At 45.5% G+C, this 19,417-nt stretch overlaps 1 protein-coding gene across 1 annotated transcript in view; it reads right to left on the bottom strand.

Moving 5' to 3' along the window:
* Nucleotides 1-554: 554 nt before the first annotated feature.
* Nucleotides 555-19,417, bottom strand: part of brf1b (BRF1 RNA polymerase III transcription initiation factor subunit b) — a 25,966-nt gene continuing 7,103 nt past the window's right edge. The window contains exons 3-18 of the mRNA XM_057823295.1: nucleotides 12,428-12,508; nucleotides 12,178-12,351; nucleotides 12,068-12,099; nucleotides 11,934-12,006; nucleotides 11,702-11,851; nucleotides 11,525-11,618; nucleotides 7,975-8,101; nucleotides 7,867-7,906; nucleotides 7,432-7,527; nucleotides 7,094-7,363; nucleotides 6,939-7,006; nucleotides 6,784-6,865; nucleotides 6,676-6,728; nucleotides 6,349-6,614; nucleotides 5,509-5,690; nucleotides 555-1,577 (exon numbers count right to left, since the gene is read on the bottom strand). Coding sequence (XP_057679278.1) covers nucleotides 1,537-1,577; nucleotides 5,509-5,690; nucleotides 6,349-6,614; nucleotides 6,676-6,728; nucleotides 6,784-6,865; nucleotides 6,939-7,006; nucleotides 7,094-7,363; nucleotides 7,432-7,527; nucleotides 7,867-7,906; nucleotides 7,975-8,101; nucleotides 11,525-11,618; nucleotides 11,702-11,851; nucleotides 11,934-12,006; nucleotides 12,068-12,099; nucleotides 12,178-12,351; nucleotides 12,428-12,508 — 1,829 coding nt within the window. The 3' untranslated portion in view covers nucleotides 555-1,536. The remainder of the gene's footprint in view (nucleotides 1,578-5,508; nucleotides 5,691-6,348; nucleotides 6,615-6,675; nucleotides 6,729-6,783; nucleotides 6,866-6,938; nucleotides 7,007-7,093; nucleotides 7,364-7,431; nucleotides 7,528-7,866; nucleotides 7,907-7,974; nucleotides 8,102-11,524; nucleotides 11,619-11,701; nucleotides 11,852-11,933; nucleotides 12,007-12,067; nucleotides 12,100-12,177; nucleotides 12,352-12,427; nucleotides 12,509-19,417) is intronic.

Below are 19,417 nucleotides of genomic sequence, written 5' to 3'. Positions count from 1 at the left end.
TGGTTGTCTTACGTCTCTGACCGTTCTTGGGGACAATTTACGTTGCTATTTTTGTGTAGCGATCGCAAATGCTACTCGATGACAGCCAGCGAATACTTTTAATTTTTTTCATTAATAAAAAAATCTTAATTTTATAATTTATTTACACTTCCCCCTTACTAAAGTTATTTTTTCTACAACAGAAAAGGTAACAGTGGCAGTCTGATACCATTTTCATTTTTTTCAGGTCATTCAATGTCAGACAGAAGCAGCACGGCAAAACGCCACGCTAAAAAGTAAGTAAAAATATCAAAATGGCCATGGCCCCCAACAAAATGTTTACTGCATATGACATGTGAATGGCTTCACCTTGCTGGAAACTGGTCTCTTGGTCCACCGCGCAAATTGATCCATTCGTCACATTTTTTCCTCCAAGTTTTTGTTTTCGGGAAACGTTTGAAGAAAACATCCCTCATATGTCGTAATGTCTAGAGTTGGTTCTACAAGTTCCATATCAGCAGAGTTAGATCGGCATGTTTATTTTTGAAAGAAAACAAGCAGAAATATAATGGATTGTATGGAAGAGCGTGTGTATAATGTCCCACTTCCGCGTTACGATGGCGACGTCACGGTCTAAAAATAGCATTCGTGCGGTACGCTATTTAGAGCTGATTTTAGGCATATGATAGCTACGGTCAGGCCTATTCCGAGTATGACTAGTTGTGTTTTCAATGATGTGGGGCGGGGCCTCCAATTGTTGAATGCCACACCCATCCAAAACTCAAGGGAAGCAAAAAAAAGAGCGAGAAGCCAAAGTGAATGAATCATTTTAATACAATTATACACCCCTCCGCAAAATAAATATTAAAAAATATTGAAAAATAACAAAGTAGAGAGTATGTTACAAAACATTCTGAATATTCATAGATGAAGTAGCTATTCCCTCAATTGGTTGCTTTCTCCAAAGAAATGACCATCAACTTCTAGCAAATGACAGGGACGAAAAAGGGGAGGGGCCACATCATCTCTACAAAACGTCTGAAATAGTGTACACATATATTTCCATTTACTCATATAACCATATATCTAACTAGCCAAAAAATCTTTTCCCATACTCACATAGTAATTCTTTGTTCCTCACAACAGTGTGTTTTATCAACTGGCCGAACATCTGCTCATAGTACCTCTTTGTGCTGCTCAACGCCATGCAGGGAGTTCTCGTCTCCCTGAATTAAGCCCGATATGTCTGTTCACTGTCTTATCTATGAGGTGGCACGAGGTTGCCCTCTGGATTTCTTCACTGTTTGCTACTTAAATATAAATGGTAGGATTTCCAAGGTCGGGACACTTCTGCTCGAGACGCATCGGTGGAATGTCCTGGCTAGCCAGCTTCTTTCCTCAATAAATGTACACTCGATGTTTTCTTTAGTACTCCAGAATTGTGTGTCGTCAGTTTTTGTCCACACAAGAGAATAAAAGAACCTGAGAAACGGAAGTCGTCTTTGGCAGTTCTTCATACGACTACTTTTCTTCAACAGTTCCAATGACAGACTGCGGCTAAAAGATCTCCTGGTCTTCCTCCATGTTGCTGGAAAAACCTGAAAATCAGAAAAGAGGTCAATCGACGTCAAAGTATCGGTACTAAAACGGATCGATACGCTTGTATTTCTTTGTTGTCATGGGGTAAATTTGGTTTGATAGAAATTAGGGCTGCAACCAGGGGTGAAAGTGGGCCAGAACGGTCAGGAACGCAGTTCCGGTATGAGATTCAGGGCCGGAATGCTGTTCCGGTATAAGATTCAGGGCTGGAATGCTGTTCCGGTACACGACGGCAACTGTCAAAACACTATGTAAAAACAAAATTTTAAATTTAAAAAAATGCTAAGCTGCCACACATGCATTTCATCTATGAGAACGAAACCATCTACCAACATCAGATTTACATACACAAGTAACAACAAGCATAATAAAGTGCTTGTGTAGCGTAATACGTTTCCAGCAATATTTATTATTTATTCTATTCCACAGACGGCATGGAGGTTTCCCCAGCTGCTCCAGTTATGGGAGTCTGACGATGATGAGCAGTGCCGGCCCAGGCCGTTTGGAGGCCCTAAGCAAAATAATGCCAAGGGGCCCAGAATTTTTGGCCCACCATTTCATCACAGCGTACTGTGAAACCCATACATGCAATCCAACCCATAAATCCGTATTTTGTATATTAATCAGATTTTGTTGCACTGCATACTTCAAACTTCTCTCCCCAAATGATTGTCAGTACTTACAGCAGATGGCGCCAAACCTTTTTCTGATTGGCATACTACTTGGTAATAATGTCCGATATAAACGAAATGACTATATATACGCTCTCCAGTCCAAATGAAAATTATGCCAATATTTCGTTTTAGCGGAAGCTGTACATTTGCTGTTGCCGACAGGTGACAACTTGCTCAGCTTTACTGGATTCGCTCCAGGCCTTTGCCTTGCGGCTAATGGCAATTAACATTTCTGGCTTCGTGGCCACCTTCACGTCGGGGAGTTCCGGCAAGAAATTTTAGCCACTTTCACCCCTGGCTGCAACTAATGATTATTTTTTATAATAGATTAATTGGCCAAATAATTCAACGATTAATTAGGTAAATTTCACTTTTTTTCAATTACCTTCACAGTGTAACTTGAGGCATGTTTTCAGTAACATTGAAGACAAAATCCATTCTTAAAGCACACTCTCTTTTATGACAATTTAGTTTTTTAATAGGAGTTTGTGTTGGGACTCTAAGCTTTAATATGAATAGGTTTATTCAGTGCTGGCCAAAAGTATTGGCACCCCTGCAATTCTGTCAGATAATGCTCAATTTCTCCCAGAAAATGATTGCAGTTAATGCTTTGGTAGTAATATCTTCAAAGTATCCTTGAGCAAGATACTGAACCCCACGTTGCTCCTGGTGCTGCGTCACCAGTAGGTGAATGGCGAGATAGTGTAAAGCGCTTTGAGCGCCTTGAAAAGGTGGAAAAGCGCTATATAAGTATAACACCATTTACCATTTATTTTGCTTGCAATGAAAAAACACAAAAGAAAATGAAAAAAATTAAAAATCATTATGATTTTTATACAAAAGTCGGACAAAAGTATTGGCACTCTCAGCCTAATACTTGGTAGCACAACCTTTAGCCAAAATAACTGCGAACAACCATGAATGAGTTTCTTACATTGCTCTGCTGGAATTTCAGACCATTCTTCTTTGGCCAACTGCTCCAGGTCTCCGAGATTTGAAGGGTTTGGGATTCAGGTCTGGACTCACTTTAGAAGTCTCCAGTGCTTTCTCTCAAACCATTTTCTAGTGATTTTGTGTCATTGTCCTGTTGGAAGACCTATAACCTCTGAAGGAGACCCAACTTTTTCACACTGGGCCCTACATTATGCTTCAGACTTCATAATGCCATACACACGGTCAAGCAGTCCAGTGCCATAGGCAGCGAAGCAACCCCAAAACATCAGGGAACCTCCGCCATGTTTGACTGTGGGGACCGTGTTCTTTTCTTTGAGGGCCTCATTTTTTCCCCTGTAAACTCTATGTTAATGCCTTTTCCCAAAATGCTCTACTTTTGTCTCATCTGACCAGAGAACATTCTTCCAAAACATTTTTGGCGTTCTCAGGTAAGTTTTGGCAAACTTCAGCCTGGCTTTTTTTATGTCTCTGGGTCAGAAGTGGGGTCTTCCTGGGTATCATACCATAGGGTCCCTTTTCATTCAGACGCCGACGGATAGCACGGGTTGACACAGTTGCACCCTCAGACTGCGGGACAGCTTGAACTTGTTTGGATGTTAGTCAAGATTCTTTATCCACCATCCGCACAATCTCTCGTCAATTTTACTTTTCCGTCCAAATCTAGGGAGGTTAGCCACAGTGCCGTGGGCTTTACACTTATTGATGACACTGTGCACGGTAGACACAGGAGCATTCAGGTTTTTACAGATGGACTTGTCGCCTTGAGATTACCCATGCTTCCTCACAATTTTGCTTCTAAAGTCCTCAGACAGTTCTTTGGCCTTTTTTTTTTTCTCAATGCTCAATGTGGTATACACAAGGACAGAGGCTGAGTCAACTTTAATCCATTTTAACTGGCTGCAAGTGTGATTTAGTGATTGCCACCACCTGTAATGTGCCACAGGTGAGTAACAGGTGCTGTTAATTATACAAATTAGAGAAGCATCACATGATTTTTCAAAGGGTGTCGATACTTTTGTCCGGCCCATTTTTGGAGTTTTGTGTAAAATGATAAGGATTTTTTTTCCCATTCTCTTTTGTGTTGTTTCTTTGCCACCAAAATCAATGAAGATATTCCTACCAAAGCATTTGTTAAAATTGCAATCATTTTCCGGGAGAAATTGCGCATTATCTGACAGAACTGCAGGGGGACCAAAACTTTTGGCCAGCAGTGTATGGGCAGTCCTGTTTGTGTGTAAAAAAAATGGCGTAGTTTATAATGGCTATTTAACTTGTATATAAATATCAGTCTTTGAACTTGAGCAATTTTTTTCTGCTTGGCGGTCAGGTCATCGAAACGCGGAATCGAAATTTAAAAATTCAAACGGTTCAGGGAGCATCAGAGTGTTAGAACCAATTACCATTGATGCTCGATGCATCATTTCTAACTAGCTTAGCCCTCCGTGTTAAGTAGTAACGTCTCATCGACGAAGAATACAAACAATTGGCTTCATTTACTCACACTGGATCTAACAACACAAAAGACATTCTCACTCTCGACATTTCGTAATGTTATTGATTCAGCGACCCAACCTGAGTGTAGCAGTGAACTCTCTCTCTCTTGCTCTAGCCACTGGCACGTGCGCGCACAGCCACGCATGCCACACAAACAAGGACCCAAACGGGACTGCTCATAGCTGCCGGCAAAGATCAATGATCAAATTTGTTGGCAACTAATTTATTATTCGATTTTAATCAATATGTTGTTGCAGCCTCATTAAGAAGCTAGCTTAGATCGTAAGATGTCTGAAAATTGGTAAAATGTGAATTGTTGTTTTCCAAAGTAAAACCAGATTTTTTTGATGTGCTACTTTGACTTAGCAAAAATAAAGGAATCTGTTAATATTGAATTGAGAAGTTATATTTGTTATAATGTCAAGAGGCATTCGTTATCAAAATAGTTGTCGATTAATTTGCTAATCGATTAGTTGTCGATGAATCGATTTTTTGTTGCACCTCTAATAGAAATGGTCCCGGAGGATATTTTTGCATTTCCATCTACCATTGACGGCGCGAGACATCCGATCTGTTTGAAGCGGTTTATGGTTCGTTTCAAATGGATTGGAAGTCTGCTAGCGACAAACTCATTACAATTCACAGCACAAGGATGATTGGACGCATGCTGCGAGTCAGTTTGGCTTTTGTTATTTATGTAGTATCGAAAATGAGTTTTATATTTTGGAAATTGTCGTGAAAATGTTAGGATAGTGACAACAATAATTAGATAGAAGAATTCTGTCTGCCAAAGAAAACGTGAACGCACGTTCCACCAGCTGAAGAGCGCTGACGCACTCCTCTTGCTCTTCCTCTTCCTCCTCCTCCTCATCTTCGTCCTTCTCCTCATCCTCCTTCTCCACGTTGCCGGACGTCCGCTCCGGTTCTGCCGCCACGCTGACCTGGGACGGGATTGTCTTCTTGGGTGCTTCCGAGAAGAGCGGACCAAGTCTGCCCAGAAAAAAAAAAAAAACAGAGAGACAGCACCCTCCTGTGAATAAAGGCACAAAACTCATGAATAGATAACATATAAGGCTCATGGCTTCCCCTAGGATTTTTTGAAGCTGTGGTGGTGGGCTGCATCGGAGTCTATGGTTGCCTTGGCAACAGTAAAGCACGGACTCATCAGGCCAACCTAAAACTGAAAATTACCCTAAACAACATCCAAATACACCCTTCTCCCGGACTAACTTACAAGAGCCTTCAAAAGCCTGAATTCTTTAGCTAGCACAGCTTTTTCTCAGGAATCTTTTGTGATATGTTGACTCTGGATGCAGCCCTCCTCGCCTGGGTCTCTTTGATGTTTTGCCTTGCTGTATGATTGCTTTCGACTTGGAATAAATTGTCAACTTGTGTTTCGAAGCCTTTTTCCAGCTTTTAAAATGGAGTCAGTACAAGGGGTTAAAACTAAGGTGAACGTGCAGAGTTTGGCTTTTTGGCTAGGTTGTCGGAATGCTGCCGGCCCGGGTCGTTGGAGTTGCGCGAGCGTGGTTCCAGCTATTCGGCTGGCGTTATTCCGGCAATCTGGCTAAAAGGTTAGATTCCAACAGTAGGCTCATGATAATAATAATAATACTTCGTGTCGATAAAAAACAAAAACTAAAGTCACCTCTCCCCCATGACGGTTGCGCTGGCGGCCAAGTCGGTGGTGCTGAGCGCCTTGTTGCGGCGCCGTCTTTTTCTCACGGGTCTAACGTCAGGTTGGCTCTCTGGCTTTTGGGGACCGGCGCTCACCTCGCCTTCATTCAGGTCTTTGAGGACGTCGTAGTTGATCTTAGCAGAGATCTTCTTCTTGGCCAACATCTTTTTGATGGCCTCGCCCGCCGTGGACGCCTGCATGCTCTCTTTCTTCTTCTTCTTTTTGGTTTTTTTGGGCTGCCGAAAGATGAGGCGTCAGTTCACGGTTAAGAATTAGACTTTTCGGCAGTGGACAAACCTTCTCTTTGTAGGTCCCCTTCTCCTTTTCCTTTTTGATTCGTTCTTCTTTCTCTGAAAAACAATCCGTCAGTCACAAGTCGTCTTTGGTCGAACGTCGTCAAAGAACCTTTCTGCTCTTGAAGGTATTCCTGGTTCTGCTCCATCCACATCAGGGTCTTGACTTCGACTTCTTTGTCGTTCAGGATGTACTGAAGGATCACACGTTAAATGAGGCGAAAGCGGGAAATCCTGCACCGTTAATCGATTTGTGGATCAACTCACCTTATCTATCTCCAGTTCATCGATACCGTCCAGATCCAGGTCGCCGCCCTCCGAATTCTTCTCTGCGTCTGTCCTCAACGGCGAGAAGGAGCTAAACGGACCGTGCGCGACGCAGCCGCGAACTACCTTCCTTCCGTTTCCGGCGTTCGGCTCACCTGACTCGTTTCGGTCCTCGCCAAAGATCCGGAAGCTTTGTTGGAGGTCTGAGGCAGCGGCGGAGCTCTCCAGAATAGCGGCGACGGAGGGTCGGCGAGGAGCTTGCCCCTCGCCCGACTCCTCGGGCTCCATCCCCACAACGTTGCTGTCTTTCTGGCCTCGCTCCGCTTCCTCTTGTATCACCTGGCTCAGGAAGCTCTGCGCCAGGTGACGACTTGCGCTTTGGAGGTCGCGGTCTTCGTCCGGCTGGATTTCCGCGTCTCGAGGTTCTACAAAGAAAACACGCTGGTACATGTGCCCCGCGGCGGAAAAGCCGACTCGGGAGAAGATGGCCGACCTGTTTTGTGCACGTACGCGGCGTATATTCCTCGCAGTTTGGGTCGGCTCTTCTCCAGCTCGTTCTCGATCTGGTCTTGGTAGCAGCTGATCTCCCCTGAGGAAAGGACACTCAAAGTGTTTGACCTTCCGCTATTGCCGACAACGTAACGACGAATGACAATGCGTATCGTGCTATAGACGTCAACGTATGACACGTATCCCGTAAAGGAGTAATGGTTCACGGTTGAAGCGTTTCGGCTCAGTTCACTTAGGTACCTTTTCGAATTAGTTGTATGCATTTTTTCCTCCTAAAATTTATTGTTAGCTCAAGCTAAGGGCTACGTGCGGAAACAACTGTGGGATGCCTTAAATTTGCCTGACAGGTCATCGTTGTGTCGACGGTGTATTGTCAACAGGCGATAAATTTGTGCGGATTTGTGTAATGCTCCCCTACCTTCCACCTCGTTCAACTTCTTGCTCAGCTCTCGCTCCAGCTGCGGAGAAAATCCAGATCACTGGCGAGGAAGGCTAAGCGGGGCCCACGGAAGGTGGGCGGACGTACCTGCTGCATCTTGCTTTTGTGCTGAGAGGCGGTAAAAGATGGCGGGTCGCATTCCTCCTCCAGATCCACCTTCATGAACTCATCGATGGTCAATTGGCTAGTGGGCGTGTCCTCAAACTCCGTCAGCCTGCCGGACCAGGAGAGACGTATCAAAAGGGGCGGCCCAGCCAGTCCCCTTGATTTTAATGCATCATACACTGAGGATGTGGGGCGGTTGGGACCAGTTGGCTGGGCGGGTGACGTGATAGTTGCCTACCCGTCGCCGGCCCCGCCATTACCACACCTCTTTTAACAAATCACATACATTATACTCCACTTGTGTGTGTGGGTGGGGTGGGGGCCTTGACAAAGGGCAGTGGGATGTGCAGCTGGGAAGAACTTCCATGCCGCGGTCCCACTGCCCTCAACCGGGCTCTCCTATTTTAATGCATAGACTGCACTACCCTCCCCACACAATCCCATTATGGTGCTGGGTAATGGCTGCCACTCGGGGACCTGGCAGGCACTTTAATAGGGAGGTAGGTGGGTCCCACACTTTTCTTTATTGCGTGGCTCCCAGGGTGGGGCCTCCTCTTCGCCTGGACCACCAGTTGCAGGGGGGCTCGGGGACTCTCCTGCTTCCACCTTCCCCTCTCTTCTCTACCTGAGTACCTCCATGGGCTGAGTGCCGGTGGGTCCCGCGGTGTGCCGGTGAAGGGAAAAGGTACCGTTCTCGCACACACCACATAATTGTTTGCATTAGTCTAACACATTCATTTAACTATAGTTTAGGCAGACTTCACTCAGTGGCCTTGACACAGTAAAGTGAATCACCTTATCGGGGCGCCTGAGGGGGAAATGGAAAAAATGGTACCGTTTCTCGTAGGCACCGTCTAACTGTTTGCATTGCTCGAACAGACGGAATACAATTAATCAGGGAATAGTATCATTTCTCATATTTACTGTGGGACTGTACTGCTCTGACACATCTAGTGTAGAATAGACAGCACACCATAGTTTAATGAAAAGAAGCAGAATAAATACACGCCATCTTATCATAGAAGCCCAACGTGTGCGCCACGAGCAAGATTGACGCACCAAAACTTGCAAATCAGTTCTGCAAGGACAAAGCGCTCTTTGTCCGACAACAAGTAGAGCCAGCCCGGATATCAAAGTTGATAGCAGGCGCTTGGGACGTCAAAGACCAGCATCGGTCGCTGTGGCAACCACATCCCGTCCACGGACGAATCTAACCGCCTAAAACCGACCCCAGAGGGATGGTCCCGGGACAACACGCAGCCACACCTTCGGGCCGACTTCCTACATCACGGACTTAAAAACACTGGACACTGAGATAACACAGATTTGCTGCTCGGAAACATTTTCTATGTACCCTTGCTTTGGATCCAGAATGGTCCCTCAGTCGTCTGTTTTTGCCTTGTTTTTGACCATTGTCGACAAATAAATTGTCAACCTGTTTTCGGCGAGTCTTCTTCAAACTTTTGAAACATGGAGTCAGTACAAGGGGTTAAAATAAGAAGAGAACATGCGGAGTTTTGTTTCCTCCCGGTTTGGCTCGCGGGGGCAGTAAACAGCGGAGCACCAGTTCCGTTCGGTTGCCGCCGTTCCCATGCAGCTTTGGCCGGGGGGACTAAATTCCAACAGGGCGTTGCGGCGGTAGTTGGTGGGCTGGGTGGGCAAATTTACGTGTGGGCCAGTTCCTTGATCCATCATCCCTTTCCTGAAGGCCGGTTAATGGTGGCGCGGACGGTTCGGGGGACCACCCTGGCTCCCGGGGGGATGGCGGGGGCCCCCTTGCTGGAGCTGGGAGGAGGGATGGGCCATGCTAGCTCACTCCCCCTTATTGGCTGGTAAGGGGCCATGGCCCTGGGGCAGCCGCTGCACAGCATTTCTACTTGTCTGCAGGACTATCACACATCTAATTGGATTAACGCATGACTGAGTGCAATTAGACACACTGAGGAGATAGTACCTTTTCTCGTATTTATTGATCGACTGTTTGTAATACTCTAACACGCCCAATAGAAAGTATAAAGCGACTTATACCATAGTTTAAGGAAAACAAGCAGAATATATGGCATAAGAGATACATGACACTTTGTTATCACGGAACCCCAACGTGTACGTCATGCAAATGATTGAGCAAAATTGACGCTGATAAGCCCACGTCTGCACCATCAACTCTCGCAATCAGTTCTCCCGGACAGTCCAGAACAAATGGCAGCCCGCCCTGTCCCAACAAAAGGAACACTGGACAACACCCGATATCCAACTGATAACACAACTGACTAAGAGCCCCTTTGACGCTGTGGTGGAAAAATCCTCAACCTTCGTTGCCCTGACAGCAGTCACTCCCGAATCCTCCAGTCCAATCCACAAACAGACAATAATCCTAAACAACGCCTAAACACACCCTTTTTTCTGCCCACAGCCCGCTCACCGAGAGCCTTCAAAAGATTGAATGTTAACTAAGCATTGTCATTTTTCTCGGGAACCTTATGTTGACATGTGATAGGGTGACCTTGCCTCCCCGCCTGAGTCTGTTTCGCCTTGCCGTTTGATAGCTGTCGACCTGAATAAATTGTCAACTTGTGCTTCGAAGCCTTTTTCCTGCTTTTAAAATTAAGTCAGTACAAAGGGTTAAGACTAAGGTGGACACACGGAGTTTGGCCTTTTGGCTCAGATGTCGGGTTCCCGCCGGCCCGAGTTGTTGGAGCTGCGCCAGCGCGGGTCCGGCGGTCCGGCTGGCGTGATTCCGGCAGTTTGGCTAAAAAGTTCAGTTTCCTTCAACACTTAAGTAGAGAAACTATCGGTGCCAGGATTAGCGATCAGGTAGCATAAAATAGGATGTCAACATATCCACACTTACAATTAATTCACATAATACTGGGTTCTACACCTCACACTGCTGATTTGTTAACGCTCAACCCAACCTAAAACATCTCTTTCTGACCCCCCCCTTCTTTCTCCTCGGTCATCAGGCCCCCCACATGGTGTCCACCGGAAATACAATTAGCTAACGATAGCTCTATTCATAGTTAGGGTTGGGCATCGTTTGAAACTTAGCGATTCCGTTTCCGACTCCACATTTCGATTCCGGTTCCAAACAATTCTCGATTTCGATTCTTTCAAGAGGCAGGGTAAAAAAATTGCATAGTTTATATTAAAATCTTAACTTCTCGACGATTTTTTTAATTAAATGAACTTCTTACAGGGCTAATTTTAACTTGTATATAAATATCAGTCTTTGAACTTTTGAATTTTTTTTCCGCTTGGCGGTCAGCGCATCGAAACAAGGAATCGAAATTTAAAAATTCGAACGATTCCGGGAGCATCGAAGTGTTAGAACCGGTTCCCATCAATGCTCGATTCTCCATGCCCAACCCTATTCATAGTTAGTGTAGGCGTTTATTGTATTTCTTGTTGTTGTTTGTGATACATTAAAACTGTTCAGACCAATAGGACACTCAGATTCCCATTCTCTGTGTCAAACTGAAAGAACAGGACTAGTTGAGAAAAAAAAAAGGTGCGGCCTGGCCTGGTACATCACCTCTTCCTCAGCGTGGCCTGGCACACTTTGACCACCCCGATCACGTCCTTCACCGTCCGCCGGAACTTGTGCATGCGGGCCGCCACCAGGAGTGCTGAGGACAAACAGAACCCACGCCACACGCTGCTATTTTTCCCCGCCGGCTCACATTTGGCAAGAGACGGGACACCTTCGTACCGGCGCCGCACAGCCCCGAGGGACGGCGGCCCGTGTGCATCCAGTCCCTCTTCATCCTCTGAACAAGACGAAGAGCTGTCATGCTAACGTCGTGAGTCTTCGCCCCAAACTCCAACATGTGAGCGAAGCGAGGTATCAGCATACACGGATCTAAGCGGCGCAAAACGTCACTGTTTAGACCGCAAACCCGTCGCTAAAGTAAACCGCGTGCTTTTATTAAACAAGTTCTCACCGATGGCGGGAGCGTTGATGCAGAGTTCACGTGCCAGCAGCAAGAAGGTTTTTCCCAGGATGTAAACGTTTACCTAAAGGCATCACGACTGATTAAAGCAAAGTCCGCTTCACGTTCATTTTCAACTCTTTTACCTGCAGGAGGTCGCTGAGATCCAGCAACATATCTGATTGGCCTCGGTTTAAGAAACATCATAGCCCAAACAGAACGGCGGCATCTTAAAAACACGGGACGGAACGGATACGTGGCGTTCCCTCGGTGCGACACACCAGGTAGAGGCAGGCGGCGATGACGTGCTCCGTTTTGCGCCCGCGCGTCAGATGTCTGCTGACCACCATCTTGAAGAAGTTGAAGGCCGTGTCCAGGCAGTGCTGATTGAGCTGCAGCTGGTTGCCCAGGTGATGAATCTGACGTCTCCCTGACCCGCCCGAGAGAGACCGGCGACGTGAGAGGTCGTGACATCAAAAATCCAAAGGGAAATGAATAAAACTCACCGTTTTGCAGAGTTTGCGCTCGCGACTCTTTACCTACGTTGGTGTGGAAACCAGTACCGAGCAGAGGAGTCTTGGCTGGACCTGAGAAAGACACGTGCGTAGTTGTTGGTAAAGTGTGACACCGGTGACAGTAATCAGTGGCAGTGGAGACGAAACAGAACCCTTCAGGGTTGACACAGGAGTCAAACAGGGATGTGTCAGCGCACCAACACTAACCTCCATCTATGTTGCTATTATACCCCATCTTCTAAACCAACACTTGCCCCAGGGAGTCAAAACCATGTACAGAACCAACGGTCAAGTGTCCAAATCAGACCTTGGCCTGTTCAGACTGGGCCACATTAGTGACACACCTGACAGTCGGGGTGTGACAATATATATCGAAATGGTGATGTATCGCGATTAGGGCTGTCAAAATGATTGCGTTAACGGGCGGTAATTAAATTTTTAAATTAATCACGTTAAAATATTTGACGCAATTAACGCACATGCCCCGCAAGATTTAAATGACAGTACAGAGAAATGCCCACATGTTAATTGTGTTTTGTGGAGTTTTGCCGCCCTCTGCTGGCGCTTGGGTGCAACTGATTTTATTGCAGGGGTGGGCAAACTATTCCACAAAGGGCTGCAGCGGGTGCGGGTTTTTGTTGCAACCCATTAAGAGGACACCTTTTCACCAATCTGCTATTTTACACCTGCAATCAGTCGATTGCAGTCAGGTGCTTCTCATCTCTGCTGAAACCTCATTGGTTAAACTATCTGTGCTGGGTCAGTTGGAACAAAGACCAGGACCCACTGCGGCCCTCGAGGACCGGTTTGCCCACCCCTGTTTTATAGGCTTCAGCACCCATGAGCATTGTGTAAGTAATTATTGACATCAACAATGGTGGGCTACTACGGTAGTTTATTTTTTGATTGAAAATTTTACAAATTTTATTAAAACTAAAACATTAACAGGGGTTTTAAAATAAAATTTATATAACTTGTACTAACATTTATCTTTTAAGAACTACAAGTCTTTCTATCCATGGATCGCTTTAACAGAATGTTAATAATGTTAATGGCAGCTTGTTGATTTTTTGTTATAATAAACAAATACAGTCCTTATGTACCGTATGTTGAATGTATATATCCATCTTGTGTCTTATCTTTCCATTTCAACAATAATTTACTGAAAAATATGGCATATTTTATAGATGTTTGAATTGCGATTAATTACGATTAATTAATTTTTAAGCAGTAATTAACTCGATTAAAAATTTTAATCGTTTGACAGCCCTAATCACAATACTTTTGTATCCCAAAAGGTTATCGATATGCTCGTGCCAATAATTGACATATTGATTTAAAAAGATACCACTGTTCAAAAAAAAAAAAAAAGAACCAACAGGGTGCTTCCATTAGACTAGTGTCTGTGTTAGCTTATTGGCTGCCATTGACGGCGCTACACGTCCAATCTATTTTGACAGGGAAGGTCAAAGACAGATTGGACGACAAGTGCCGTCAATGGCATTGAAACAGCATTCATATCCAGTCTTCCAGGTTCAGGGGGCATTTACAAGTCACTTCATGTGGATTTGGAGTAGGGGTGCACGATATCCATTTTTTGAAACCGATACCGATAACTTCCTGCTCCTCAAAGCCGATACCGATATCAATAACCGATAATAAATATATATATTTTTAAATGTATAACCTAAGTTTCTGAACACCTGGAGGTTTAAAAAAAAAAAAAAAAAAAAAACTAGTGGCGGATTCAACATAGATTTGCCTTTGATCTCACCAGATTTTTGATAACGACATGAACAAAACCGTGCGTTTCACTTCTGCACTGCCCAACAGCCAGCTAAAAATGAATGCACTTCCATAAACCACAAGGCTTGGTCTTTTCTTGCTTTTATGGGAAGACACTCGTCTTAGTAATGTGAAAGTACAACAGAAAAATACACATATTCAATACTCAATATACAACAAACTGCACAATACACTTATATACACAACTATTATATGTATAGCATAGCACACTAGCTTGAGCTACTAAAGCACTGGCTGGCTTTTATAACACAACAACTTATTAAGTTGTGTACATTTGACCCTTCACTACAGAAGTAAACATGGTGTCCATAGCCTATGTTATAGTACATCTAAAATACTTAGACATTTTTCCAAGGCGGAAACGTAACAGAAAGCATTCACGATTGTCAATGCGACACCGCTAGACACCGCAATGAGTATGTGAATGAGCTTGTAATGTGAAGAAAACTACTGTGACAAAAAAATAGATGCAATGAATTATTCTGACCAGCAGGTGGGAGCAATGCCCCGCAAATGGTCTACTGCTTTCCTATACTAGTGTGCAAAGTCACTGTAAACTCTAAAGCCAGCACAATACATATCATCTGTCCTATTAACACTACAAGTCCCAGAGAATTCTGGTACTCCTACTAGTCCAAAACAATGGCCAATACGGCCTCTCCCCCGGAAAACCCAGAGGTGGCAAAAATGACCCTAGTGCTTTTGAATTAGCAAGTCGTTGTCGGACAGACAACAGCCGTTCATATGGAAATGCAACCACTAGACAAACATTAACTTCAGACACAATGACCACAATCCATTCTCCATGCCCCTGATTCAGTCCTTCTAAACTATAGACACAATTCCTGCTTTACACTCAAATTGCAGTTCTAAAACGCTTTTTTTTCTTCTTCAAAACAATGTACACATTTGGGCCATTCTTTCTGTCGTTATGTGTGGAGTATAGGAGAAGTGAATTTAAAAAATGAGTAAAAAGTGTCAAACTTTGTAAATAAATGTAGCTTGACTTGAACTGACACAAACTATCACATGAGTCACGGAGGAGAGGCCAAATCGGCCATTGCTAGGGAATATTAGGAGTGATTGTCTTGGGAAAGGCCAAGTCGGCCTGCTGGATTTTATAGTGTTAATAATGTTATTGGATTTATCGGGATGACGTCATAATTCCTATTATCGGACCAATAATTATCGGACCGATAATTATCGTGCCCCAGTAATTTGGAGTCACTTCCTATTCATTTGTGGACATTCCGAGGTCACTACGTGTTCACTAACCCAAAATTCCAATAGATTGTATACTGTAGAATGATTTCCTGACCCATGTATCGCTAATCGTTGTATCGCAATATCATGAGATCATCTTTAGCATGAGCCTTGTATCGTATCGCGAGCTACCCAGAGGTTACCATCCGTCCCTGACCTGGTTGCTGTGGCAACGAAGGCGATATCCAGAGTAAAGTGACAGTAAAAATCAAAAGTTGTTCAGACTGACCTCCCGAATGTGGTTTCAATCAGTCTTGCAAAAATCTGATTTCTGTGCTTTGGGACTGTTCAGACCACAAAAAAAGCCATCCGGTTTCACTCCGGATGGGCTACAAATTGGATTTTGGCTGCCTGCCTAAACAATCAGTCCCAGGTGTGGCCGCCTCGCTCGTTACCAGGGCAACCTGCTCATTAAAGCACCTGGCCGCACAGGTCAAACGTTTGACTCAACGGCAGTTGAGTTCACTTTGAAGATGGGGGCGCCCGCTGTCTTCGTTGGGTGAGTTTGTAAGAAAAGATTCTTGAATTGACGTGAATTCAACTGCCTGCTTTTGTTTTCAGTCTCAGCTTTTTGGCTTTTGTCAGCTGGACTCATGGAATGGCAGAAGGTAAACCAGTTTCTTAGTCTATTCAATCAATATGACACCGCTTATTTTGCCACTTTCCCTAGTGGAGTGGGCCTGTCGGGATCGTTACCTGTGGATTCACGTACTCTCCAAAGAGACTGTCCGGTTCGAGGCTGTAGGTCAGTTGACTGATTGAGCGCTTTGTAGCGGTGCAAAGACTCATCTCGCCAACTCCGCTAGATCCCGACGGTGCCCACGCCATCAGCGCCGCGGTGGCCTCGCGCTGCGGCTACACTGTCAGCGCCTTCAAGACTGATGGTTTCACAGTCTTCAGAGCTTCGTACTATTCCTGCTTCACCAGCATCCAGGTAGTCATTCCAAATCTGTATCTGGATTCGTGCTTTGCCGTTACATCCAGTTTTGCATTTTCGTTTTAAGGACGACCAGGTGTTCACATTCCAATTTAACGTGATGGTGAGCGACGGCGATTCCGAGTGGACGCGCCAGATGGTTTCTGCCGAGTGTTCCGGTCTCAACTGGATTCGCAGAGAGATTGTCTGCGAGGAGGACTACATGGAGGTAAGAAGGTGCGCTCGTCAAAGCCCGGAGGTTCAACTTGCGGGCGTGATGTCGTCTAGGTGAACGTAGGGCGGAAAGCTTCGTGCACCGCTCAGCCGGGGCCGGCCGGAGAGGCGGGACAAGCCGCCCTCGCCCAGGTAAACCCGATTCAAATTAACTTTTCCAGGCACGCAAATTGACTCTGTACGCTTCAGGCTCTGGAGACTGCAAGCTCGGCTTCTCGGCTGATGTTTCGACAGCGTGACGGACATCTGACCCCAATGTCGATTACGGAGGCGGAAAGCCGAGGTTATGGTCTGACCCTGACTGCAGAGAGGGCGGTGCTTAGAGTTCCATACAAAGCTGCGGAAGCGCAGATGATCCAAGTAGGTACCTTGTCACATAGTGTCGAGCGAGGGGAAAATGGAGGCGGTGTAGAAGCTCAGTTGAACTGTTCGGGCTCTAAAACCTTCCAGAGTCTCACTAGTATTCCTTGCTTTGAATCCTCAGGTGGATGATGTCCCCATAGTAGTCGTCGGCGTGTTTCTGTTCTACAAGCAGCAGCTGTCATTGGTGATGATTGACATGTCTGTGGCCTGCACAGTCAGTATGTAATATCCTAATCGGCAGCAAAGTCCGCTCGCTCTACGGAATAAGGAGTCGTGCGTGTCACGTTTCAGATTCGGGTTCCTATGATGGGGCCCATTTGATCTGGGAAGTCCCCCGAGTGCTGAGGCCTCTCCTTGAAGAGGGAGCTGTCTTCAAAAGTCTGCAGCATAGTCTGGAAGTGGAAGGTGTGATGCTGGATATACAGAGGGCCGCTGCTAGCGGTTTCAATCTTGTCCAGAGAGAACGCTTGGTCCAAATCTCCGTTCCCTTTGGTGCAGAGGGTGGCCACAGAAGGGTAAGTTGATCTCTCAGACAAGGAACTTGTATACCATTTGTCGTCTTGTTTCAGAGTTTGGTGGCAAACAACGTGTACAAGGAGACATTTGCCATTTCTCTGCTTTACGAGCACCACTTCATGGCGGAGTATCCAGACGGTAGCAGTGTGGAAACAAAAGTTCGAATTGTCAGGGTGCTCCAAACGCCACTGCTCTGCCAGAAACCCTTCACCGTCAACCGTACGTCTCCCGCCACATTTGTTTGGAGTCCAGAGACGAATGGTTCTTCATGATCAAGTCCCTGGACTAGTACAACAACTTGTAGAAGTCTTCAGTTGCCAAATTAATATTTGTTTTCCTATAGAAACGAACACTGACGATGAGGTATTCAGCATCTACCTGGGAAACATTCCTAGTGATGTCATTTTAGAGGAAATCCACGTTAACAAGCAGCTGCTGACAGAACCTAGAGATGGCTTCACTGTCACTCCCGTCGTCCACCTTAATGGCAGCCAAGCTTACATAATCCAACTGCCATTTTCAGAGCCTGTCGTTCGGAGGAAGGTAACTTCTAGTGCCTGATTCTTTAGGTATCGTCATGCAACGCAATGGGCTGAAAATGTCTTCCAACAGTACATGGGGGAAGGAGTGGTCCAATACTCGATTGATGTCAACTTCACGTTGACGATCATGCCTCAGACGGAATCCTACTACCATTACACCGTTGTCACAGCGGAAGTCTTCAGTACGTGTAGCATCAGGTCTAAATGTTGACATCCCTGAAAAATTCTGCCTTAATACTGTATATATCTTCTAAAGTTCCACCCAAGATCACAGCTCAGTGTATGGATAGAGGAATCCATTTCAGTGTAGTTATTCCCCCTGGCGCCCAGTCACTGTGGGAGGTTGGCGTTGACCATGAGCCCCTCACGCCACAACTGGCAGTCAAAAGAGGCTACAAACTCCTTAACGACAGTCAAAATATAATCTTGGAAGTTCCAGTCTTGTCCATAGGATACACCTACGAAGTGAGTCCATGAGCTACAACAGCAATAACTCTCGGAAATGTCTGAACATTTGGACTTTTCTCGTTTCAGGATATTAACCTATCAGACTTCTATGGGACGTTTAAGCTGCTTCTCCGCGATGCCAGAAGTTTGGAGGTTCAGACCTCCACAACAAAACACTGCCTCTTTAAAACCGAAGAGATGATAGGTACGTTGCACAATCCAACCACATTTTGCTGAACCGAGCAAACATCTGGTCTTGTGGCGTCAGTCTGTTCTGCGGACGGCACCGTAACTGTGGTGACCAGACCGGCTTGGACCTGGCCCACGGTGCAGCCTGAAAGAACCAGCCTTCTGGATCCCACCTGTAGACCCAAACAGACAGATGCCACTAGAGTCCTTTTCGAGTTCAAGTTGGACTCTTGCGGGACCAGGGCCACGGTATAGCTTTCAAGTGACTTAAGGGAGACGAGCGTACTCAGCTAGTCATATCGAATCAACCACGATATGTCTTGTTAACCAGGTCGGAGACTACGTGGTTTATGAGAATGAGATCCTTCATGACAGACAGCTCATTGCGGATGGACCCAACTTCATTTCTAGAGATTCTCAGTTTAAGTAAAGGAAGACGGTGTGGTAGTGCTTTCACTAATCTGGAAATCAAACTAATCTTTTTCTCTTCCTAGGTTAACTGTTAGGTGCTACTATCAACTCAGTGAAATCACCAGAGTGTCAGCGGATCGGATCTCCAGATCTGAAACTACTGGAGTCGGCTCAATTGAAGTCTTTGGACACTTGACGGGTGGGTATTTCTGTTGTGCATACATTTTTGGGCACTGACAACTTTCCCCTTTCCCACAGATCCAAAGAATTTGCAGCCTGCGCGTGACTGCATAG

The sequence above is a fragment of the Corythoichthys intestinalis genome, chromosome 19 (assembly GCF_030265065.1).
Source record: "Corythoichthys intestinalis isolate RoL2023-P3 chromosome 19, ASM3026506v1, whole genome shotgun sequence".
Lineage (NCBI taxonomy): Eukaryota > Metazoa > Chordata > Actinopteri > Syngnathiformes > Syngnathidae > Corythoichthys > Corythoichthys intestinalis.
The sequence above is the reverse complement of the archived record's forward strand: the minus strand, read 5'-3'. Positions and strand labels throughout refer to the sequence as shown.